This window comes from Dendronephthya gigantea, unplaced genomic scaffold, assembly GCF_004324835.1.
Source record: "Dendronephthya gigantea isolate DGI-Jeju-01 unplaced genomic scaffold, DenGig_1.0 000080F, whole genome shotgun sequence".
In the NCBI taxonomy this organism is placed as follows: domain Eukaryota; kingdom Metazoa; phylum Cnidaria; class Anthozoa; order Malacalcyonacea; family Nephtheidae; genus Dendronephthya; species Dendronephthya gigantea.
Window position 1 is genome coordinate 137662 of NW_021163090.1, and position 24909 is coordinate 162570.

Genomic DNA, 24909 nt, shown 5'->3' on the forward strand with positions numbered 1-24909 from the left:
ATTATTAACACAAGCACACATGTCTGGAGAAATTCTTGTATATATTATCATAATATGTCTACTAAATTATTTAGTTGCCACTACAATACATTCTTCAGGATAAAAACATATTACAGGCAAAATTCTTTAACACACAATTCCACAGCAATTTTCTGTGGTCATTTCTAATTCCAAGAACACCCACAGACTGAACTGCTCATAAAAATGAACAGTTCGATTGTCTATAAAGGGTAGTGGTTTATTGCACACATTCTTCAACCAAATTTACAATTTAAAACTCTATATCACTGTCCACCAATATCAATATTTGTCCATCAATATTCACCAATTACATCCTCCATGTTCCACTGTATCCACAATTTATAATAAGTGCATGAATATTTCCTACAAACCATTTAAAATACCAGAGCTCCAGTAATATCCATCAAATCTTGTTCTGCAATATCCTCCATTATGGCTAATATCAATCATGTCCCTGGAAAGTCTTTTGTGTTCCAAAAACAACAAATGTCAATGAGAAAATTCCATGCATCATTATATAGTGGAATATACCACATTCTTAGGACAATATCTGGGTAGGTCACATCTTGTCGTGTATAGGAAGTCTTATACCAGCGGCAGCTAGCTCCTCTGGTGTTAAACCTTGCTGGAGGGTACGACGTACTAAAAGATATTAAATTAATTTTGTTCAGGAAGTTAGTATTGAGATACAGGCTGCGAACACTCACACTTCAAAGAGAGTATCAATTAATGAGAGCATCAATTAATGAGAGCATCAATTAATAAGAGCATCAAAATTAATGAGAGCATTAATTAATGAGAGTATCAATTAATGAGAGTATCAATTAATGAGATTATCAATTAAAGAGAGTATCAATCATTATGAAATGATGAAAATTCTTACATGATTTTCTGTTGGCCATAGAAGATCTTTCTCGACGGCGCACTCTTGATTTTTGTTTCGAAGTGACGGTCTTCACCAACATGTCCATCATCTCATCTGTTGTGTCGTCAATATCAACGTCTGATTTCCCCACGGCCATACTACGAGCTCGGTTCTTAGAACTGGGCAATGTTGAACACTTTAGCTTCTCTTTTGCATCAATATCATGCGGTTTCTTGGAAATATCTTCCTCACTGGTTGACTTCTGACTTTTAGACAACGACTAAAATGAAAATCTTTACTATAACAATCCAATTCTTCCGCACGACTTGTTTCAACTTGTAAAGTATTATATTCATGTAATGAAATCAAGAAACATCCAAACTTACATCAACAATGAGTTTTCCCCGAGTTTTATTCCTTTCTTTCATTTTATTCTTCTTCATTTTCTGCAAAAGCCATTTTTCTCTACACGTTCGATATTCGAGGGAAAACTGGCTAATTATACGACAAAATTCACTGATCTACAGAGAGAATTAAATATTTTATTGTTATCATTGGTTAGCATTATGAAAGTCTGTAATAAGAAAAATTATTTTGTACCTTAGTAGATTTAGCGGCAGCCGTGTTCAGACCCAAATACAGCAGTAACTTTCTAAATCTAGAGAAACAAATTTCGTTTGTAAAATGCCTTTGCAATATTTTTTCCTGCAGAAGGCAACAACAGCAAATGAACCTCGAAAATACCTGTTAATAACACGACGACAAACCACTTTTAATATTGTGATCCTCTCTCCTGCATCAGCTAAGAATTCAGTCATCCTAAACGGGAAGAACTCACAGTATAACTTTTGTTTTTCTATCGTTTTAAATTAAAATGATTTGGCTAAGCGTCCACGCTGGTCAGTCATACCTTGGCTTAATATTCGAGGAACTCTCGTGTTTTGCAATAACTCTTAAATAGTCCCAAGATTTTTTACAATCTTCATCTAATTTTCGTAACATATCTTTCTGGGAGTCAAAATCAATCTAAGAATGTAATGATAAAAATGAAAACTGCTTAAAATACCCTGCCGAGAACATTTTAATAGAAAAGGAGGAAAATATGTAAAGAAGGTGGAAGAAAACTTCATACTGAAGTTACTTTCTCACCCTAGTTGCTCGATGAACTGCGCTCAATTCGTTATATAGATCAGTGCTCTCCGGGAACTTATCCATCACAATCGTACAAAGATGATACAACAATGATTGTTTGTGAACTGTGTCTTTCACTTCAGGAACTTTAGCAAGATAATCCAACTGAAATCCTTTACTCTAGAAGCAGTTATAAGTCACTTCAGATTAGTTAAGAAAAACATGATTTTATAGTGTAATAGCCCGTAATCAATTCTGTACCTTTGTCCCATTAAGAAAGTTTCCAACAGACAGCAAAGTTCCTAGAATACATTTGAATGTCGGATTGCGCTGTACTTCATCTATCGCTTGTTTTAGATCCATCAACGGTTCAGCAACGTCCTGAAAGAAAAGTACATTATTTGATTGTTTTGTCACACAGGTTTTAGTATTGAACCGGTTAAATAATGCTCGTACGAATCATGGATAAGAATAATAGCGTTTCTACCTTTTCAATAGTTTCATATTCCAGTGAAAATTGCCATAATTTGAGTCTTGAATACAGCTCATTCACAGACGATATTGTCAACAGAAATTGCTCAGCAGACGCCAGAGGGATGTCTGGGTAGGCAAGTCTTTCTTCCTCGATACGAGTTTTCTCATCTGCAGTCGGTAGCAATGGAAATATCCTCTGAGAAAAGAAAAATAAGTGAGATTCCTTCACGAAACGTCTCAAGAACAGTTATAAAACAAACTAACCTCAAGAGATTCTTTCTCTAAGACAGAATTATCCATGGATAATATCGCCTGTTTCAATGAGTTAACAGGAGGTAACTTTGTCAGAGCAATATTAATTTGTTGAGATCTTTTCATATCCAGAATAACTATTTCTTTTTTCCTTTCTTTTTCCTCAACTTTTTGCTAAAATTAAAAATATTGGTAAGTGTAACTATCTGATATATAACGTGAGCATTCTGTTATACAAAGCCTTTTTAACTACGTTACAAAATGGAGGATTCAATAACAAATATAGCGTTATCTTACCTTTGTCTTCATTGCATGTTTCGTTTCAAACAAATGCTCCAGTTTCTTCGTATCAATATCAACAGGATCAATAGAGCCCCAGATTGTTTTATTAATTCCGTTTATTAATGGCGAGTTTTTCACCTCTTTCCAAAACAAACGAACTAATTTCTTCTTGTCTGCATTCGATGGCATTTGTGGAGTTGATGGTGGAGGTGGTGGTGGGGCCCCAGGCATTGGAGGGGGAGGTGGTGCCCCTCCTGGGAAAGGTGGAGGAGGGGGTGGTACTCCACCTGGTGGAGGTGGTGGTGGTGGAGGCACTCCCCCTGCCACTGGGGGAGGAGGAGGTGGTGCTCCATCGGTCGCATGGTGACGTACCTCCATGATGTCTTTATCATCTTCCTCCTCAAGGTCAGTAAAGTCTAAACCGTTTATAACTAATGATCGTTTGGATGTCACAGATCTTTCCCATTCTATTTCTTGTAATTTTCTAGCTTGTTCTTCTTCTCTTCGTAATCTCTCTTCCTCTTTCTTCTTTCTTTCTTCTGCTAATTTTGCCTCTTCCTGTCGTCGTTTTTCTTCTTGTTTTCTCAAATTTTCTTGCCGAGCTCGTTCCAATCTTTCCTCATTTGCTGCCTCGTCCTCAGTCTCCTTGGGTTTCACCTCAGCTACAGGCGCAGCTGCAGGAGGGTTGATCGAAGGTGCTTTATCATCAACTTTAGCCTGCATCTGCACCCGATCATCTTCCTTCCCTCTCTCCACAGTGCTTTGTGATTCAGTACTCTGGCCTTGAGTCACAGTGTCTCTATTCTTCTCCTGATTCACGGTGTCCGTTTTCTCCGATGGTTCTTCATTATCGACGCTCCTCCTGGAGTTATTACCTTGATAAAGATTAGATAACAACCATTTCTTATCAACACTAGATCTACTCGATCTTCGTTCAGATTCAGTTGGACTCTTCGGAGTTTCTCTCTGTCCTGACGAGCCTTGACGTTCAAGCCGTGCATCTCTAACTTGTTTTAAAGAAGCACTTCGTTCAGTACGTGTTAGTAAAGGTTTCACATCCTCTCTTCTTTCGTCATTTACCTCATCGTCATCATCCTCATCATCATCCTCCTCATCACCAACCAATGTTTCCACTTTACTTTGTTTCATTACCTCTTTTTTTCCCCGTGTAAACGGAACATCCTCGTCCTCAAAGACATTTCCTTTTCTCTTTTCTTCATCCTCAGATGTTCGTCGCGCTCTAGTCGTTATTCTTCGTGGCTCTTTCGGCGCTTCATCGGGGCTATCATCAGCACTTTTCGTAGATTTAAAACTCTCAACAGAGCTAACTGAACTGGAACGAAGATCATTGAGTTCTGGTACTTTGAGTTCATTGCTGGATCTTTTTTCTGTCATCGCGGAAGTATTTCTTTCATTTGCAGTCTTTAAATATCTATTTTGAGTAACTTTTTCATCCCTTGAAGCTTTTTCTAAATTTTTGAACTTATTAAATGCACTTGGTTTGTTTGAATGTCCTGAGGTTTTTGGTGTCTCGAAGTTCTTTGTAATTTCAGAATTCCTGGTGGTTTCAGAGCTCGTATGAACCTCGGTATTCCTCGGAGTTTCATTTGCCCTATTCGCACGAAATCTATCCCTAGAACTTAATGTTTCAGCAGGTTTATCCGGAACATGTTCGTCTTTCTTCGTATTCTCCTCGGAATCTTTCGTCGGGATAATTTGCTTTGAAGGATCAGGTTCCTTATTTTTTTCGTTCTTAAGAAAAGACAATGTTGCACTTGAGGGTTTTTGTTGAGATTTTGGCTCAGTTTTCACTTGACTCGAAGTCGGTGTGTCTGTTGCACCTTTTGGCCGCCAGTTTTTCCATTGCCTGAGATTCCGACCAGGTTTTTCAGTTTCTTCAGCAGGAGTTTTGTTCTTAAGGTCACCATTCGCGACTTGAATAAAAAACAAAAATAGAGATTAGAAACAAAATAGTTAGCTGCAGGCTGCAGCTTTTAATGCGAGCCATAAACGACCAACTGGTGACTAAATATTGTTGAACTCATATCAGATATCATTATCTTTCTGTCCGACATCGAAGAAACCTTTTATTTTGACAAGATGTTTTGTGCCTTCAACATTCTTCCTGGAGAAATTGCTCAAGCATCTTCGAACTGAATTGGACGTTAAATTCAGTGTGAGAATTGGGACATGAAGTTTGTGGAAGCCTGTGCAATTCCCTAACGCAACGGAGAGTTGGCGGTACAAATATATAGATGAGCATTTAATATTATGATACAAAACATTTGGTGCAAGACACAAGTGCGTTTAGTGCTGGACAATACAACTACAAGTGCAGATGTCCAGACTAACCTCGTGACTGATGCTCGAAAACCGTATGCAAATCTTTAACACCTAAACCATAGTAAAACATTCGTAATTGCATGTCGAGTTTCGCGCAGGATTCGGTTTTTACTGTGATATATTTTATATGCGCGGAGCTGGACGCAATCGTTTTCTTACCTCTATTTGGTTCCAGTGCACCATATTTCCGCCGGGGAGGTACATTATTATTCTCAGGTTTTGCTTCTTCTTTCTTTGGTGATGGTGGAGGAGTGTTATCACGTGATGGCGAGGGTGACATGACAGGACTGGGTGCTGGTTCTACTTCGGCTGTGGTTGCTGCCTTGCGAGCCGCTCGTCTTTCCCTGGTAATAAGAAGAAGCTTTAGTCATGATGAAGCCCGTCATGAAGCCCAGTTTTATAAAAGAACTATCAAGGATTGTATCAGGACTATTAGAAAAAGGTTGCATGAATGTCCTAAGAAAAGTATCTGGGTTAAATTATATTAGTATTTGTTCCCCATATCCCGTTACCTCCTGGCCATTCGTGCCTTTAGTTTTTCATCATCCTCGTCAGGCGTGGCGGGGGTCTCCGGTGTTGCGGGCGTTGCAGGTGAGCTTTCTGCCGACTTTGGAGATAAATAGTTTTTGCGATCACGATCGATATAGTCTCTACGCTGCCTCGTTCTTGTGCGAGCTTCAGAATCAGAATTGTTTCCTGATTCCGCAATAAGTGGCCGCTCCAGTTTGAAGCCAGAACCCAGAGAATTATGACGTTTACTTCGGCGCCTGTCTCCTTAATTATACGAAAACAAAACTATAAACACAGATTTTGGTTATTGGAAGATTTATCTTAATTAGGATCTTAATTAGGACTAATAGGAATAAATTATGTTTCAATTATTGATATTCATGTTCTATGAATACCATCCCATTTTATATCTCTCAAAAATCTTTCTTAATTTTATAAGCAAGGCAAAGGCCACTATCCTACCATTTCCATTACTTTGTGAACCAGGCTGTCTCTTTCTATGCCTAAAACATAGATGATATTGTATGAAAGTTGGTAATGTGCTTTAACCTGGCTATAGCAAGTTGTACCTAAATGCACATACCTTATGCTGGATGTATCCTTGACAGACGACAGCTGTTCATCCCCATCTTCAATCTTTAGTGCAGTCTGAAACAAAAACACCATGCCAGTTATAAATTAATAACACAAGACTGTCAAACACAACAATTAAATAACTTTACCTCATAAACTTTTACTTGTTCTTGAATTTCCCTGTGGTTTCTTTTTGCAACTACAAGATTCTGAATGAAGAAAGATGTACATCATTATTAGTTTAAAAATTTAAAACATTGGGCAAAACATGTGTTTGGATTACCTTAAGCAGCTGTTGTATTCCTTGTTCCTCAAGAGAGTCAGAAATGTCATAGAATAGATCCTGATCTGGCGCAGCATTTAAGACCTGAAGTAAAAATCAGATAAACTCATACAGAGAAACCTCAAACTATGAAGCTAACAAACAATGACCATTCCGTCATGTTTAGTAAGAATTCTCACTTTATTTATAAGAGTCAAACAATAACAGGTAACTTCGTCATCACCATCCTTGTCTGACAGCATTTTGATAAGACAACTCCATGGTTTTGATCCTGGTGAATAGAAAAAAAGATTGAAGATGGAGAATTCTGTACACTTAAACAATTATGAGCTAGTATGATTGGGTCAACCTTAACCACAAATTGAATGACATCAAGATTTTACTAACTTTGTGAGTTGTCCCATTCATTCACAGCTCTTGTCAAGACAATAGAATTAGACTCGGTATATTCCACAAACACCAGTAACAATTTCAAAGCTGTTTTTGTCACCAATCGATACTAATGCATTGAAGGATTAAAGAAGGAATATCAGAATAAACAGCATTAATTAACAGCATAAAATAGTCTCATTAAGATAATGTTCCATGAGCTATTACTAACCTTGGAGGCAGTCAGAGAATAAAGCCATTGCACAGTTTCATTGTGATTGATCACTCCATTCATGCCATCCACATACAGCATTACTTGACCAATGGCTGAAAGGAAACAAACACTCAGCAACTTAAACTAAAAACCTTCCCCACCAGGCATTTTTAGAGAGGTAGGCATGTATTACCTCTTAAGATGTAATTTTGGTAATTTTGATCTGCATCAGTTCCAACTGTGATCAATGCATTTAATCCATCTGAATTAACAAACTCATGGACTAAATCTTTGTCATCCTGCAGAGAGATCAATGTAGGTCAACCATGTAAGGCAGAATGGATAAAATATGCATAGGGTAATTAGAATCATATAATCACAAGGCATACTTGAAAGACTTGTTTCAATGAGAACAATGCTCTTCTCAATTCTCGACCAGATGCACTCATTAATTTTGCTAAAGAATATAAAATATTTGTCTTCTTTATATGGCAAATGATAGATGGGAAGATATGAAAGTATTTATGATTAAAAGGTTAAAAGATGCCACAGTTTCGCAGGCAGTGTTGCCATCCATGATTAACTATGCAAATGTTGGCATGCAATTTTTTTATGTAATTCCTAAAAATGAACACTTACATCCTGATAGGAATTTGTATTAATGATACAGAAAAAACAGGAACCACAAGCCTTGCGGTAGACACACTATAATTTTACAATTCATTGACTTCCTCTAATCCCTCTACAATTGTTCTGCCTTGCAGCAAAGTTACCCCCAACCTTGGACAATTAAAATTTCAATATCATTTAATCTGAACAAAATCTTTATGTTTCTTTTTTTCGCATCAAAGAATCTTAGGCATGTCAGACTATTGTGGGAAAAGTTTGAACAGATATTTGCCAGATTGCATTTAATGAAATCTACAAACAGCACGGAAAGTCACAACATTTTCTCGTCAACAGAATTAAGTTATTCATTAAAACGAGCGACAAAATGTTCCTGAAACGACGTACGTGTGGTCCAAAACTCGAAACAAAAATCATCAACTCTTTAATTTGTAGTAAACGATAATTTACATGTAAATAGATAAACAGGTAGACGGTAATATTAAAGACTATTAATTTCGCTAGGGTAATTAAAACTGTAAAATCAAAGTAAAAATCAATCACAAACACAAGATATTTTGTTTGAAGATAATAGCATCGATAGAAAGTAAGAAGGAAAAGATATGATTTCATTCGGTAATCTAGAATTTTGTAATTCGAAGTTGATAATTGTGATTAATTAAATTTCGAGCTTTTATCAATATTGAATGTGGCCGATTTAACACGATGACTGTTCGATAAATATTTCTATTTATGAAGGCCGAAGGTCAGAAATGCCAAGTGTTTTGTTTAGGTTTCAAACGAAAAAAAGATGCGTCAAACTTGTAGAAAAGTGTGAGAAAATTTGTTCCAAACGCAATTAGAAGTAATTTAGTATAATTCTAATCGAATATGCGGGCGTTGGAACAAAAAAGGCTTATATATGTCCCATGGCAATGGAATGCAAACAAATACTGTCTAGTTTGTCACAGACTACGGAAAATTAAACAATAATATTGGCAAAAGGTTTTTAGACTTCATATCTGTATTGAACTGGAATATATATTGCCGGAGGAAATCCCCCATGTTTCCGTGGCAAATTATATTCCTAAAACAGAATTTTATTCTAATGTTTGTCTATTCCTATTTAGAACATCGAGATTTGTTCTAGAAGACAATATTCTCTATTCTATTTTTGTTTGCCACAGTCATCATTCAAATTGAAATCTTGCTAACATCTTTCTGTACGCAAGAAAATCGCGCGTCTTTCAGCAACAGTGAATCAACAAGTGTTCATCTGCTGACGAGAAAATTATGATGTAACACGCAATCGCTTCAAAATCATGTCCAAGTGGAACGCGTGTTGACATGTGTTTGAAACTTTGTTTAGAATAGCCACTAAAAGTTCGCAAATATGGTATGAGGATTACCACATTAATCTCTTAATTTAAAATCCTGTCGAGAGTTATAGTCAAAATAAAATGAGCAGTCGACTGACATACCTATGCAGTTGTGAACCCGCACTGAAAGCTGCGTTCTAAGCAGTATAGTGGATTTTCGACTAAAATGGAAAGAAATTAGAATACTTTAGGATATAAATTAGAAAACGTGAAAAGAAATTAGAATATTATCGAACAGAATTCGATGCGACAGTCGTACCGACCTAGTGTCAAAATAATACCCGGTTTAAATGATCAGCAAATCATCCTCACCTATCTGGAAATCCATCCAAAACGTCTGCTTGTTCTTCCAGAGTGCTTTCCAGGTCCAAATATGTGCCATTTTGTAAGATCTGTAGAGCAACGTCTTCTAACTAGGGTCGAAAATTAAAATCTGTTATCGGACCGGCGAGAAGCGCACAAATGTCCAGAAGTGAAACATAAACAATAGCGCCGGTAAAATTCCTTCACTTACGTTGTGAGGCGGCTTGAGCAGTTTATGTAAGACTGCAATTTGTTCACACAGAGGAATATTAACGTACAAAGTACAGGAAGGTGGTCTGGTTGGTTCTGGAAAGTTTGTACTAGCAAACGGATCCGTATCATCGAGGTATTGTACTTTACAAGTGAACGCCATTTCGTTCTTGTCTTCCTCGAGAGCGCCGCTACTCGACGACCGTCGGGTCACTCGGGTGTATAATTTCTGACTTGGGCATGCGCTTTGCGAGGAAAGCCCGTTCCTGCGACTCGCGCGTGGTGAGTACGTGTCACGAATTGAAATCACGCGTGACCGCGACTTCAAAGTGGCTGCCATTTCCCACGTAACGTAACACTGAAATCACAAAAACAAATCCTGTGCGCGCTGTTCCGAAAATCCTCGAGATCCCGCTGGTTTAAACAGAGACATAAAACTCACAAAATGCTCCATAAATGGTTGACCGATTTACCAAGATAACAGACAAGTCCATTTCTGTAGACACATACTTTTAATACCAACCATGTTTTCATACCATACGACTGATCTCTTTAGGCTGCCTGTCAGGTGCAAGTTGAAATCAGGCAAACGAAATACCCCACATTCTGTCTCAAATTCGAAGAAAATCCTGCTTGATTAGCAAGCCATGAAAACGCGCAGTAATGATATAAAACGTACGAAGAGAAAACTATTTTCTTTTATTAGTACAATTCTCTTGTATTATTATAACGATAAACCACTGCGCCAAGACTAGACGCGACCACGGGAAAGCGTTATCAATTCTGTTCCGTTAAAATCACAACTCCAGAGAGTATTGTCAGCAATCAAACACTGTTTCCAATAAAAGAGCACTGGTTGAGTAGAATGCTATGTTGAGCATTTGATATGAGACGTGATCAGGCTGTCTCGTCAAAGTAAACTGTGGCACAGACCGAATCCTAAAGACTGATATTAAACACCCGCTAGGGTATTATTTCTGTTCATCAATACATCATACACAGGGAGATATGAAAGCTAGCCTGTCAACGCATTATCAAAGCGACATAATTAGCATATATTATATTGTCTGAAAATCAACCAATATGACCAACAAATCACAATCTCGTTATGAGTTATGACGCACGAAAAACCCTACCTTGTGTCAATAAAATATAACAAGGAAAATAACAACAGTGGAGATATCCAAAATAGCATTAGGCTGACCTTACAAAACGTTTTGAAAAGGTTTAATATTACAATTCATACAGGAGATAAACGTTTATATAAGACAATTAAAATATTGTTCCTGTGCCAAAGTTACCTTCCCGCGCCAAATGACCTTCCTTCCTTGGGAGACTAGACAATAGAGAGCTCTTGAATATTAGGCAAGCTTCTATCTTTCGTACAATACAATCGCTGAGGGCAGTGTATGATTATCACGAGACTGTAAAAAATTATATAACTAGGTAACTGTTCCTCATCTCTATATTTAACACTACTATCGATGAAACACCCAACTGACCATGCAACGCCAATCAATCATTTACAATTCATAAGACAAACTTGTAGTGCATGAAATAAAAGAAACGACATTAATATTACATTGTGATATTCAAAGGATTTTGCGTTCTTTATATTTGCAAGAATTCCGGAAATCGATGTGTGAAATGTTCAAGACGATTAAAATTTCTCAGGAGCTCTAGTTTAACTAGTTTACATTAGTCATTACATGAACAAGATTAACTTATGATGTATGTATAGACCATACAAGAGTCACGCACTGGATGGTAAAATATTCGTGAGTGACCATTGAATTATTCATCATCATTGCTGTGGTGTTCAGGGTTTTATCGTATTGAGAAGTGTATTCTACAGCGTCATCAGTTTGGCCACAACACCTTGATAATATCAGCGCAATCTGGCTACAATTCAAATTCTGAATATGATACAAGTCCTATGAATCAGCAAACGAGCTTGTGTGGGAATTCAGCATCTTTCTCAATACAATCCTCGAGGCCCAATTCACAATTTTGGAGTCATTTTGACCAAGCCCAATTCCAAGTGTAGCCCTGGGGCTAAGGATATATATATTCTTCCAAATATAGTTTACACTAAACTTAAGTGTTGATTCTAAGATTGATGATTCAGGCCCGAAAACTGATTGAAAAATATCCCAACTCAAATCCCAAATTAATTATCAACCTCATTAATTCCTTCATTTCCTTGACGCAGTGAACTGGTATTTCTGCAGTGTAAATCTTGGTGCGGTTTCCTTAGAAATGAGTCGTGAACCTCCTCCTTTAGTAAACATCTTAACGCCTTCAATAGTTCGTAACGCATGTCAGGAATGTAAACAGAATTTGGTCAACGCACGCAATGGAGAAACACACAGTTTCAAAAATATAAACACATTAAATACCTAATATGATGAATATTATGTCACCATTTACTATACACATCTTTCATTGATCCATTTATACGCTCCTTGTGACCGGTCTGAGAGTGAATGAAAGATAGTTGACATCGTCAAGTTTTGGCAATATTTTAAATCGACTGGCCGTTTCTTCAGCACAGCTATAAAGTTTACAAACACTAGTGATTTGGTCAGTGAACGGTTGAATTTCTCTTAAAGATAGTGACAACGGGTTTTATGCTAATTACAGAATCAAATTTTTTACCAAACACTCAACGCCTGGAGTCGGAGTGGAGTCCATTTATTTTAGGCCAAGCAAACGTGTAAAAAAACTTTCAAACACGTACACCACAAAAGCGTTACTTCATCAGCGAAAACTTTGATAAAACTAATGTCGAGGTTAATTGTGAGGGACTTTCCTTTGCAACTATCAAAGCCACTTAACGTAATGTAACCATTTAGGGACGATAAAACTAGCGAGATAGTTATGAAAATTATAAAATACATATTTACACACGTGGAGAGCAGCGAGGAATTGCTTTTTTAAACCAAATATGACGTCGAGAGTTTCTGGTGATCATATCGAAATCATTCCTTTCTAAGATTATAAAGTCTATATAGTTTTGGTTATTTTGATTCGTGAAAAATTGACTGAATTAGGAGAAGTTAGCAATCAGAATGTCTGTTTCCGAAAAGAGATGAGAAAGGAAAATAATGGCGGGTCGAAGAAAGAAAAAGAGAAAGGAAGAGCAGATGAATCAATCCACTGATTTATTAGTTTATAATATTATGATTGTCGAAGAAATCTCTGAGAACTATGATAGGATTAGGCGACTAATAATCAAGTTATAGTTTAGCGAACATGCTCTTGATATTGTCTTGTATTTAACTATTCAGTGTATGTTTGGCAAACACCATTACTTCTAAATTTATCACAAAGTTAAAATTAATTTATGACAAAGGATTTAGTTCTGCAATTGTCTACTAATCTCCTGAACACGTTGTGTCAATACCAAAAAATACCAATTTCAAATTTGCATAAAATGTAAATTGTGTTTACTGCATTAAGTGTTCTTAAGATCACTTTCCCTAATAACTGTGTCACTAGCACATCATCAAGCATATAACCCTGTATAAAATGGCATACATGACATTCCTATCACTTTTAATTTACCCAAGATTTTAAATCACTTTTACCACTGCGAGAACAGATTGATCAAATATGTCGATCATGTGACATATCTTAGAAAATATTTACATAGACAAAAGGCAATTAAAAGGTTCCAAAGGATCTAGGAATCAGTTTACAGCTCGAGCCTCGTGCATTGTTCATCGCGTTCGCTCTGAGGGAAAATCAGAAGAAACAGAAGCAAGACAGAATTCAGCTGCGGAAGGTAAAGTTTTGATCATACCAACATTTGGGTGCATTTGGAACCTTCTTATACATTCCGTTAAGCAAATTTTAGCTCTAATGAGTTCTACACGTACAGCACGAAACAAGACACTGTTTTGATCGATTGCAACACTCGCGTTCGCGTCGTCTTCAACAACCAACGATGCATTATCCTTTCATCCTCGCTTTAACTTTCATTTCTTGCTATTATTCTGAGAAATATGTCTAACCGTAACGAACTGTTACTGCATGTTGTGTTAATTAAACGTAATTATCTTAAGCTTCACAATAACATCAAATATGTTGCGAAAACATCAAGAAAAGGTCAGCTTATTACATTTCCGTTTCAGATGTCGGAATATGCCATGATGATCAAAATGTTTGCTGTGTAAACTTTCTTTGCTTCGATATTAACGATCATTATGCCTCACTTCATCTCTTTGCAGGGAGAATACAAGTGAAATCTAAGTGATTGCTTGATATTAACATGGAAAATAGCTACAGTAACGAGCGAGGCATGGAGATGGATAAGCTAGCGAACAACAGTACTACTGGCCCACGTTCAACCATCACAATTCTGGGTTCTGGCGACTTTGGTAGAGCTTTGACTAAACGACTTTCATTGGCTGGCTATGATGTTGTTATTGGCAGCAGAAACCCAGAAAGACGACAACGCGAAGCAACTCTACTTAGCTACCGAGTCGTCTCAATAAACGAAGCTCTAAACCACTCTGATATCGTCTTTCTGGCCATTCCTCGCGATGGTTATGACGCCACGGTGACGTCATTGGGTCCACTATTGAAGGGCAAGATCTTGATTGACGTAAGCAATCGTACCCAGGCTGCCTATGAAAGCAGTTCCAACGCCGAATATCTTGCAAGCTTAGTTCCAGATGCACATGTCGTAAAGGGGTTCAATGTCATTTCTGCGTGGTCGTTGGAAAGTGACGTGTATGGTGGAAGTAGATTGGTGTATGTTTGTGGAGATGATGTAACTGCCAAGGAAAAGGTTAGTCACAACTTCTTCACATACTTTTAATTAAAGAGTTTCGTTGTCTTCTTTTCCTATTGTATAGTATGGTAACCATTATCGATTTATTTAACTCTCAGGTTATAGGGATAGCCAGATCAATGCAGTTCAATGCAATGGATCAGGGTTCATTGAAGATGGCCAGCAACATTGAAAATAAACCTCTGGAGCTCTTCCCAAGTTGGCGTGTTGCATTAGCAATGGTGGGCGTCCTCTATCTCATCATGGTGCTGTATTTTGTTCTTAAACGGGTGATAAAGAAAAGCGAATTCACCGACTTCCCTCTGAAGCGAATGAGCCTTATTTTCGCATTTACTGTCATTGGGATCCTAGATATGGTGTACCTCCCAGGATGCCTTGCAGCTCTACTTCAGCTGGCGTATGGCACCAAATATCGAAGATTCCCACGCTGGCTTGACTCGTGGATGAAAGCTCGCAAGCAACTTGGTTTGATCGCCCTGACCATGGCAGCCATGCATGGCTGTATGTCCACGCTGTATTGGTCTCCCGGATACAAGAGTCGACTGTTTCAGAAAACGACCACAAATATTGGCGATGTTTCTATCGTGGAATACAAGAAGATGTTCGCCCAAGGCGAGGCTTTCCTTACCCTTGGTGTTCTGGCCTTGACAGCGTTGTCCATTTTGGGTGTGACTTCACTACCAACAGTCCTGAACCGCATGAGCTGGCGTGAGTGGAATTTCGTTCAGTCTGGCATGGGCTACTTTTCCCTCATCTTTGCTTTGCTTCATTTTACTATCTTCGCCTACGAAGGTATCCCCAAATGGAAACCAGAGGTCTTCTTCTATCCAACAGTGTTGGTTATTCTCATTGGATACGCAGTTGTTATTCTTCGCTTCATTCTGTTACTACCCTGCATCGCGAACAAGGTGAAGAAGATCCGTTCTGGATGGGAAAGAGGTGGAGAATTTACTATTTGATTGTGGAACTGTCTCGTTTTTCAAAGTATCATTATTATCTTGACATTGTGTTTAGCATTCACATGCATTTATCCCATTTGATGGACGGAAAATATATATAGAAAACTGTCTGTCTATACATATATTTCAATTATAGCTTTTATTGCAATATATTGCATTAATATTGCATTAACAATTATATATATAACTTCTTTTAAGAGAATTATTCGCAGTTTCGTATATTTCTAATAAAAATTAAAGTATTAAGTAGTTTTTGTGTTTTATATATTAAATTTTGGCATACACCATTGCCCTTTTTCCTTCTGGAAAAATGATAAAATACAAAGAATTTCTTTGTCTTTAATTTTCTCAACATAAACGGGATCAAAGGATATGCAATGCGATGCACTACAGAGTAAAAGAGAACATTTCTGGACGATTATCAATTAAGCCGTGATAATATAGAAGATGCAGTTGGAAAACACCGTATCAGCGAGATATTACACGATATTATACACCATGAAACTTTTGCCAAGTTTAAAGCATGTGCTTTAAAATTTGCATAAAATCTTTGTACTTTGTGGCAACGCATCAAGTGTGTTCAAGATCAATCTCCATATTTGTTCGTATCATTGATAGATCAATGGTACTCGTCACGCAAGCAGTCTTCAAATCATGTGCCTTCAGTTACTTTCAATACACACAAGCTTTTAATCCATCTTGAAAACAGATTGATCTTGTGGCATCCTGATCATGTGATATTAATATCAAAGAAAACATTCTCGCCGTTTCAGTTATCTAGGAATTCGCTTACACCTCGTGCACGATCGATCGATTTCATTCTAAAAGCTTTCTCGGAAGGATAAAAATAGGACAAAATCTTGACTTCCGTACAGGTAAAGTTTTGCTCATACCAACATGTGGGTGCAAAAGACACGTTATTATGTGCATAGTATTGAGATCAATTTCAACAAATATGAGACGTATGAGTTCGGCTCAACTCAATGAGATATTGTTTGCTTTATAATATCAACGCGTCGTCTTCAGTTTACAAGGATGCTAAAGGTTTATATTTCAGTGTTATTCTGAGTGGGATACTTATTTACACCGAACATTTTTTAAAAACTCTTAGTGATTGTTATAAGTTCTCGCAAAATGTTACTATAAAATCTCGCAGCTTTCCAAATTGGCGCCATATGTATGTATATAGATGCGTTCAGACATAAGATAATTTGGTGCAGGAATTTGGCATATTGTCGAAGTGTAATTGACCATACTGGGCTGTGTTAATCTCATATAATTTTCCTTATCTTCACACTAACGTCGAATTCGTTGCGAAAATATTAATCGCTACTTTAATAGTAAACTGAGGCGCGTTAAAGCACGGTGGGTTAAATAACATTTCCGCTTCAGAAAGTAGGAAGTTTAGGATACACTCTGATCGAAGTAGCTGATTGTTCCGTCTAAGAATGATGACTTTTGATGTTGAAGTTCAAATAGCTTTTACTGAAGACTGAAGTTTATTTGAAACGGTCGGTCGGTCTTCCATGCACTCCTAGGAGAATTCCATTATCGGAATTATATCCTAATTCATATAACATTAATGATAAGTCACGTCTAAAGAATTTATTTCTTTATTATACTGTATTATATTTCCTATAGTGAGATAGTCGCCTTGTTTTGCAATCTGTTTATGATTATTTTAGGTGATATTTGTTTGATATCAACATGGCAAAGGAAGGTTATAGCAACGTTCAAAACTTGGAAATGAACAAGTTAGAGAACGGTTCGCCCACTCAGCCCCGAAAGACTGTCACAGTTCTGGGTTCTGGCGACTTTGGTAGAGCTTTGACTAAACGACTTTCATTGGCTGGCTATGATGTTGTTATTGGCAGCAGAAACCCAGAAAGACGGCAACACGAATCATCTCTACTCCTGTTCAGAGTCCTCTCCATTGATGAAGCTCTAAACCACTCTGATATCGTTTTTCTGGCCATTCCTCGAGATGGTTATGACGCGACCGTTACGTCATTGAGTTCTCAGTTGAAGGGCAAGATCTTGATTGACGTAAGCAATCGTACCCAGACTGCCTATGAAAGCGGTTCCAACGCCGAATATCTTGCAAGCTTAGTTCCAGATGCACACGTCGTAAAGGGGTTCAATGTCATTTCTGCATGGTCGTTGGAAAGTGACGTGTATGGTGGAAGTAGATTGGTGTATGTTTGTGGGGACGATGCAACTGCCAAGGAAAAGGTTAGTCACAACTTCTTCACATACTTTTAAAGAGTTTCGTTGTCTTCTTTTTCTGTTATATATGGTAACCATTATTGATTTATCTAACTCTCAGGTTATCGGGATAGCCAGATCAATGCAGTTCAATGCAATGGATCAGGGTTCATTGAAGATGGCAAGCAACATTGAAAATAAACCTCTGGAACTCTTCCCAAGTTGGCGTGTTGCAATAGCAATGGTGGGCGTCCTCTATCTCTTCATGGTGCTATATTTTGTTGTAGCAATGGTGGCTTATGGAAGCGACTTCACCAACTTTCCTCTCAGATCGATGAGCCTTATTTTCGCATTTACTGTCATTGGGATCCTAGATATGGTGTACCTCCCAGGTTGCCTTGCAGCTCTACTTCAGCTGGCGTATGGCACCAAATATCGAAGATTTCCACGTTGGCTTGACTCGTGGATGAAAGCTCGGAAGCAACTTGGTTTGATCGCTCTGACCATGGCAGCCATGCATGGCTGTATGTCCACGTTGTATTGGTCTCCTGTGTACAAGAGTCGACTGTTTCAGAAAACGACCACAAATTTTGGCAATGTTTCTATCGTGGAATACAAGAAGATGTTGGCCCAAGGCGAAGCTTTCCTTACCCTTGGTGTTCTGGCCTTGACAGCGTTGTCCATTTTGGGTGTGACTTCACTACCAACAGTCCTGAACCGCATGAGCTGGCGTGAGTGGAATTTCGTTCAGTCTGGCATGGGCTACTTTTCCCTCATCTTTGCTTTGCTTCATTTTACCATTTACGCGTACAAAGGTATCCCGAAATGGAAACCTCAGTTCTTCTTCTATCCAACAGTATTAATCGTTCTCATTGGATACGCGGTTGTTATTCTTCGTTTCATTCTGTTATTACCCTGCATCGCGAACAAGGTGAAGAAGATCCGTTCAGGATGGGAAAGAGGCGGAGAACTGATTATTTGATTGTGGAACATTGAACTGTCTCGTTTTTCAGAATATCATTATTTCTGACATAGTTTGTATCCTGGGGTTGTAGATTAGACACTAAAAACGCTGGTCTTTTTCAGTTAAAATGGATAGATATATATTATACATAGACGGTCCATACGCATAATTTTACGTGTATCACATTCACTTATACTGTATTAAATAGATTGTATTTGTTTTCTCATTTTTCTGTGGAGGGAGATGCAATATTTCGTATCAGGAGATGCAATATCGGTATCGGCAATATTAGTCTGTTGTTCCGGAGATAAAATACACTGTTTTAAATGAATAATGCAAGTGAGGAAACTTCACCTGTAGACCTACCAGAAGTAACAAACCCATTATCAGAAAGAGACTTGCATGTACAAGTGAATCCAAGTCATCCAACCGCCCATGATGAAGCATATGGTATATCAACAAGTCTGTATATTTGTCACTGGACAACTCCATGACTATATGTAATTATTTATACTCAAAACCAACAGAAATTTGAAATCAGAACCAATAAAATATTGGTAACATACCAAACAGTGGTAAATAAGCATTATATTATAATCCTATCCTTTTGGCCATGGTATTTACCACTGACCGGGCTCAATTCTTCGCTGGTTTTTCAAAACAATATTTTAAGTTTTGTTTATAGTAACATCCGTGAAATCCTTGTTTACAAGTTTGTTTATTCAAAATCTTTCGTACAAGTGAACAATACGAGTAAGTTGACATTACTGACTGTTCATAATGATAAAAGTATAGCTGTTTAATTACGTGACATTTGAAAAACACATCCACTTTGACTAGAATCTTTATACCAAGAAATTCGGGTGCCCTCGACAGGTTTATAGCCCAGTAATAACTCAGTGTTTTTGTCGTTTTGCTCTTTCATAGGTTCAATGTACAATCCTTTGCCATCTCACATTCAACATGATCCAAAGAGGCTTGATTTGAAGGTATTAATATTTTACTCTGCCTATAAATTTGTCATCAGTTCCCAGAGCAACAACAAATTTAAATAAATGGCCATTCATTCAATTACACAAACCTCACTCAATATAGGACTTAGATTGTCCTTCGAACAAGTATGTCCAAGCCTTCATCGAGAAGCAGTTACCAGAGAAGATGGACAAAGAGCAAGTGATGACGACTATGAAACAGAAAGCCGTCATGTTAGACTCCTTTAACATGACAAAGAAGAAGAAGAAACGAAAACGACTAAAAACTATGAATTCCCAGGAGAAAAGAGAGAGAGGAATATTTAAAATATCTAAAGAAAATCAAAGGTAAAAAGTAGAAACTAACCAATAAAGATGTCTTGAGGGAGTCTAGAGATTTATTTTTCCTGTTTTTTCTAAGGTATGATTTATTTCTACCTCTACATGAATTGTGGAAACAATACATTCGTGAAACACTTGGAAATCTGAGGTAATATTTTATTATGAAATGACCCAAATTGTAAATTGTGCATTAACCTCTGATCATTATCTTTGCAGCGAACCTGTTAATGTAAAAGCATTGACTCCAAAACTTATAAAAGCAGATTATCATGGGGCTATCATAAGTGGTAAATTTTCTTTATGTTCTACTCTGCTGGTATTACTCTACTAGATGTGATATAAATGAACTAACACTAAAGATATATGATTACATTCTATGATTCTAAGACTGAGAAATACCATGGTGTAATGGGCCTAACTTAGGGACTGGTCATAATTTAGCAGGGGGGGTGGGGAGGTGGAAATAGTGGGGGGGTCACATATTTTTTAGCCAGAAAAAAGGGGGGTTCATAAAATGTTAGACAGTTATAAGGGGGGGGGGGTTGCTTATTTCTGGTTGTAATTATTTCTTTTATACATGCTTAGACTTTGAGTTGCACTGCATAAGCTTTGCTTAGAACATTAAACAAAATTAGTTATAGAATTTAAAATGAAAAGTTATATAAGTCACTGTGTTAAAATATTTATATTTTAAATAGCAGGGTCTTTCACTAGAAATAACTAACATATTATGTTTAAAACCAAATTTTAACATATGAATATGTCAAGGGTGGGTAGTATCGGAGTTGTTGGAGTTTGCAACTGTAGCGAACTACAATTTGCTAACTGTATAGACTACTTTTAAAACTGGTAGTTTGAAGTTGTCGCGAACTATATTTTCTATATTAAAAGTAGCGAAGTAGTTGATTACTTTTTCAACAACAATCGCTATTCGCCACTTTTCGATTTTTTAATATCCCTCGACTATATACTCTATAGTTCATACACTATAATACAAAACTAGTCATTTAATATACCATGTCAAATCTCGTTTGGACCCACATTTTGTTCTAGAATTCTTTGGCTCATCCGCCATTAATCCATAGTATCAGAATATATGAGCATATTATGCTTAACATTTCATATGTTTAAAACATGTGAATCAATATAAATTACAAACACGGATACCAGGAATTTTGTTGTAGCGAAGTAGCGAATACTTCGCTACATTTTTCTAGCGATATAGCTGTACACGTAGTCAAAAGAACCAAACTACATATTTTTGACAATAGCAGTAGTTGTAGGTGACTACATTATTTTAAAATAGCAGTAGTTGTAGCGAACTACACAAAACTTGTAGTCTACCCACCCTTGGAATATATATAAGTGGACGTATATAAATTAATTTTATTACTTTATATAAACGTTGTCAGAAAAATTTTTGAAGGTGTAATTACTATTTTGAATTGACGGTGCAGATTACAGTAGTTTCTCATTTTGAAGCAGTGTTTATCAAAACGTTGACGGATGGGGGGGGGGGGCATTTTTACCGTCTCGAACAAGGGGAGGGGGCATGATTTTTTGTGGATAAGGCAAGACAGGGTTGCAAAATATCATTCCTTAAAATATTGAATTACACCTCCCCACCCCCCCTGCTAAATTATGACCAGTCCCTTAGTTTCTAAAATTTTTCAGTTTCCAAATCAAAATGTCCAGGATATGTTGGACTAACTGGAATACTATTGCAAGAAACAAAAAATGTATTTAAAATTATCACCAAACAAGATCAGATTAAAAGTAAGTCTATATCAGCTCTATGTACATACATATCCAGTGCATGTTTATGTTATGCTTAATATATCTACCTTGTTTCTCTTTCAGCTCTGCCCAAGGCAAACAGTGTGTTTACTATCGAGATTGAGGGATATTTATGTACACTTTATGGTAACCAACTTAAAGTACGATCAGCCGAAAGGACATCAAAGAAATTTAAATCAAAACCAACTACAGATTTATGAGTTATGATTATTTATAAGATAATTATTTATAAGGAAGAATATTAAAATTAGCATTGTGAGATCTTTAGTTTCAATTATTTTTACTTTTAAAATAGAATACTGGTACAACATAAAGACAATACCTACACAATCATCTATATTTAACCCCACAACGGTTGTTACATACTAAAGTTTCATTTCATGAAACTAATAAATTATGTTCAATACTTCAATTTGTTTTTTGTGCATCCACAGTTGGTAATGCCCAGTCAGGCCAGGGGCATCTGTATTCCCAGTCAGGACCCTTGGGGAAATAAAATGATATTTTTTAATCCACAAGTCAAAATGTGTGAAAACTGGTTGTAATCAGGTTGATTTTGTGTGACTTTCTAAGGAGTAACTACAGGTTGTATACATTACATAGCGTGACTTTTATGAAGCTAAATACCTTGTATACAGCAGCATGAAGACACATTGTCAACTCAGCTGGTGTAGGATCACATTGCTGTATTTGACACTCAGTACAACCTGGCACCTTGGTTTGCTTCCAGTCCTCCTGATTTGTGCTTGCTGCTGAAACTGTTGGTTCTTGCAATTTCGTACAATCCTCTGAACTTTCTTCAGAATTAGATTTTGAATTCAGGTCAACATCATTGTTTTGTAATGATGTGGTTAAGGATTCAATTATCTAAAGTTTGATAAAAAATTGCATCACAAAGTTTCTCGAGTGGCCATCTCACCCCACCTCAATAAGCTACATACCTTAAAAGCTATTTCTTCACTCACACCCCCCTTGCCCTTGCCTGGTCCCCAGGCCTCATGATTGTATATTGGATCATCTATAATTGGGTAACCCAGCCATTGCAGGTGAACACGTATTTGATGCATACGACCTGTGGATGGACGACCTGAGAAGAACAGAATATTCATGACTACAGGTTATATTGTTGTCATAATAAGGATCCATGTTAATGGTTTATTTGCTCAGTCAATGTATTTCACTTAATCACCTAGTAATTAGAAGTTATTTTATTCATTAGAATGCTATATAGCTTACATTTAACAATACTATTTGTTCCGTCAAATGATTCTCTAGTAAAGACTGTTCTACAGGATTTACCATCCCCATGAACACGGCACACACCAATTTTATGTGAAATGACCCCAATAGGCTCACAGCAATCGATCTTATCACTAGAATTGAAAACTTTGTCGTTTTAGAGATATATATTACATTCTGAATAATTCTGGGGTCACACCAACCTTGGAAATTCCCCTTGCACTTTGCAAACATATTCTTTTTGTAGTTCATGTTCTCGTAGTTGTTTTTCTAACTGCTGAGCTTTTTCTTTTGACCTTGGTGGTGAAATGGTATATTTTTTTGTGATATACTGCTAGTTAGGAAAGAATATAATATGACTTTCCAGGCAAATAGATTACTTACTTTGCAAACATGACAATTCCTGAAGTCAATCTGTCAATTCTGTGGATAGCTATAAAATGCATAAATATTTGACAATATAAACATATAATTTTGAAACCAAATATCACCTTAACTAAGTAGTATCACCTTCATTGATCAACTTACTATGCAAATTAGTGTAGCCAAACTCTCTTCCAAGCAAAAATACCAAAGTGTTGTGCCGATATCTTCCACAGGGATGAATCTGAAGGAAACTGGTAGTTAAACTACACATGATGCAAGTGTATTGAACAACTTACAAATAAAACAGACCGACAGCGTACAATATCTTACAGGTATAGATGATGGTTTGTTAACAACGACAAGATCTTCTGTTTCAGAGATAACTTGGATAGGTACTGCTGTCACAGGAGGTTCATGCCTAAATTATCACGAAAACAATGCAAGTTATTGCTTATATGCAGATGTTACTATTATTTGCATGTATGACTGGTTAAAAAACGGATAAAAATATTTACTAGACCTATGAACTTTGTGGCAAATAACATCATTGTCTTTGAGGATTGAATCTTCATTTACGTGATTACCATTCACTAAAATACAAGAAATCTTTTATAAGATGACGGCGACCAACAGATAAAATGATGTATCTAAATTGTCCCAGTTAACTCCACCTGTAATATTTCCTGTCTGAATAGCTTTTCTCTAAAAATATTTTAAAAAAATGAATTATTTTGTCATAATGATAAAGATCTTGGGCAGGTTGTACAAAAGCTGGATATTGCAATCCATCCACATTCCTTTTGCTTTTGATAAATTAGAGTAAAATAACCTACAGAAAGTTGCTATTCTTTGCTGCTTACATAATATTCAATTGTTTTAGCCTGGAATTCCTGAGATAAAACATCGAGAATTTTTCTTCGAAGCCAGCGTCCTTTACAGTAAGTGGTGAATGTAAATGGATACGGTTTGACATGACGTAAACCTATTAAAATTAATATTTTACTAAAGTTCTGAGTATTTAAGGGAAACATTTGACAGGAATATACAACTTCAACGATGCATATCTCCCGAAGTATCTAAATCACTGCTGTTACTCACCATCCTTAATATAATATTCAGTCTCTTGAAATTTTTCCTTATCAAAACCTGGTTTCTTTTTTGAATCAGTTCGTACCTTTTTAGCATTTTTCTAGGAAAAAACTTTGCATAACAAATAAATCATCATACAACTTGTCATTTCTACAACGAGGTTTCTTGAACGTGATATTTGAATGGATTAAGTCTAATAAATACAGCAATACCTCTTTTCCTTCCTCTGTTTTTCTTTTCCTAAAATTCAAATCGTCCGCCATTTTGAGATTTTCCAACTAATCCACACGAAACTTCATGTAGGTTTTATGAAATTTGTTGTCGTTTGCACTTTTCGTGAACAGTGCGTACTGCCGTATTTTGA

At 36.9% G+C, this 24909-nt stretch overlaps 5 protein-coding genes across 6 annotated transcripts in view; 2 read left to right on the forward strand and 3 right to left on the reverse strand.

Annotated features, from left to right (window-relative positions):
• Window positions 1–24909, reverse strand: part of LOC114532634 (protocadherin-like protein) — a 54602-nt gene that overhangs the window by 19727 nt on the left and 9966 nt on the right. The gene's annotated exons all lie outside the window — the stretch shown is intronic.
• On the reverse strand, window positions 23–11537 carry LOC114532635 (FH1/FH2 domain-containing protein 3-like). Its single transcript, XM_028554182.1, has 26 exons — window positions 9817–11537; window positions 9615–9715; window positions 9405–9463; window positions 7707–7774; window positions 7511–7616; window positions 7336–7430; window positions 7122–7233; window positions 6914–7005; window positions 6735–6818; window positions 6601–6660; window positions 6462–6526; window positions 6341–6381; window positions 5881–6142; window positions 5528–5712; window positions 5378–5419; window positions 3041–4959; window positions 2756–2917; window positions 2505–2687; window positions 2279–2398; window positions 2036–2197; window positions 1797–1912; window positions 1631–1705; window positions 1487–1544; window positions 1273–1407; window positions 905–1166; window positions 23–663 (listed from the first exon to the last, which is right to left on the reverse strand). The coding sequence occupies exons 1-26, from the start codon at window positions 10153–10155 to the stop codon at window positions 581–583; spliced, it is 4986 nt and encodes a 1661-aa protein (XP_028409983.1). The 5' UTR covers window positions 10156–11537; the 3' UTR covers window positions 23–580.
• LOC114532639 (metalloreductase STEAP4-like) lies at window positions 13356–15786 on the forward strand. Its single transcript, XM_028554186.1, has 3 exons — window positions 13356–13602; window positions 14048–14610; window positions 14712–15786. Exons 2-3 carry the CDS (start codon window positions 14089–14091, stop codon window positions 15570–15572), a joined length of 1383 nt encoding a protein of 460 aa, XP_028409987.1. The 5' UTR covers window positions 13356–13602; window positions 14048–14088; the 3' UTR covers window positions 15573–15786.
• LOC114532638 (metalloreductase STEAP4-like) lies at window positions 16148–18863 on the forward strand. Of its 2 annotated transcripts, none has more exons than XM_028554184.1 (3): window positions 16148–16447; window positions 17258–17804; window positions 17899–18863. In XM_028554184.1, the coding sequence occupies exons 2-3, from the start codon at window positions 17280–17282 to the stop codon at window positions 18757–18759; spliced, it is 1386 nt and encodes a 461-aa protein (XP_028409985.1). In that variant the 5' UTR covers window positions 16148–16447; window positions 17258–17279; the 3' UTR covers window positions 18760–18863. The 2 variants fall into 2 exon arrangements, with proteins under 2 accessions (XP_028409985.1, XP_028409986.1); XM_028554185.1 differs by lacking the exon at window positions 16148–16447 and adding an exon at window positions 16960–17083.
• On the reverse strand, window positions 21782–24815 carry LOC114532640 (RNA pseudouridylate synthase domain-containing protein 2-like). Its single transcript, XM_028554187.1, has 13 exons — window positions 24758–24815; window positions 24555–24645; window positions 24317–24438; window positions 24128–24158; window positions 23977–24046; window positions 23787–23874; window positions 23619–23697; window positions 23475–23523; window positions 23294–23386; window positions 23088–23224; window positions 22793–22938; window positions 22479–22718; window positions 21782–22334 (listed from the first exon to the last, which is right to left on the reverse strand). The coding sequence occupies exons 1-13, from the start codon at window positions 24806–24808 to the stop codon at window positions 22260–22262; spliced, it is 1272 nt and encodes a 423-aa protein (XP_028409988.1). The 5' UTR covers window positions 24809–24815; the 3' UTR covers window positions 21782–22259.

Coding starts and splice junctions, on each gene's coding strand:
- LOC114532635 (XM_028554182.1), bottom strand. CDS start 10,155: ATGGCAGCCACTTTGAAGTCGCGGTCACGCGTGATTTCAATTCGTGAC. Junction 4,960..5,377: donor TTTCGAGCATCAGTCACGAG/GTTAGTCTGGAC, acceptor TTTTTATTCAAG/TCGCGAATGGTGACCTTAAG. Junction 2,399..2,504: donor AATATGAAACTATTGAAAAG/GTAGAAACGCTA, acceptor CTTTTCTTTCAG/GACGTTGCTGAACCGTTGAT.
- LOC114532639 (XM_028554186.1), top strand. CDS start 14,089: ATGGAAAATAGCTACAGTAACGAGCGAGGCATGGAGATGGATAAGCTA. Junction 14,611..14,711: donor ATGTAACTGCCAAGGAAAAG/GTTAGTCACAAC, acceptor TTTAACTCTCAG/GTTATAGGGATAGCCAGATC.
- LOC114532638 (XM_028554184.1), top strand. CDS start 17,280: ATGGCAAAGGAAGGTTATAGCAACGTTCAAAACTTGGAAATGAACAAG. Junction 17,805..17,898: donor ATGCAACTGCCAAGGAAAAG/GTTAGTCACAAC, acceptor TCTAACTCTCAG/GTTATCGGGATAGCCAGATC.
- LOC114532640 (XM_028554187.1), bottom strand. CDS start 24,808: ATGGCGGACGATTTGAATTTTAGGAAAAGAAAAACAGAGGAAGGAAAA. Junction 23,387..23,474: donor GGAATTGTCATGTTTGCAAA/GTAAGTAATCTA, acceptor TTCACCACCAAG/GTCAAAAGAAAAAGCTCAGC. Junction 22,719..22,792: donor GTGAAGAAATAGCTTTTAAG/GTATGTAGCTTA, acceptor ATCAAACTTTAG/ATAATTGAATCCTTAACCAC.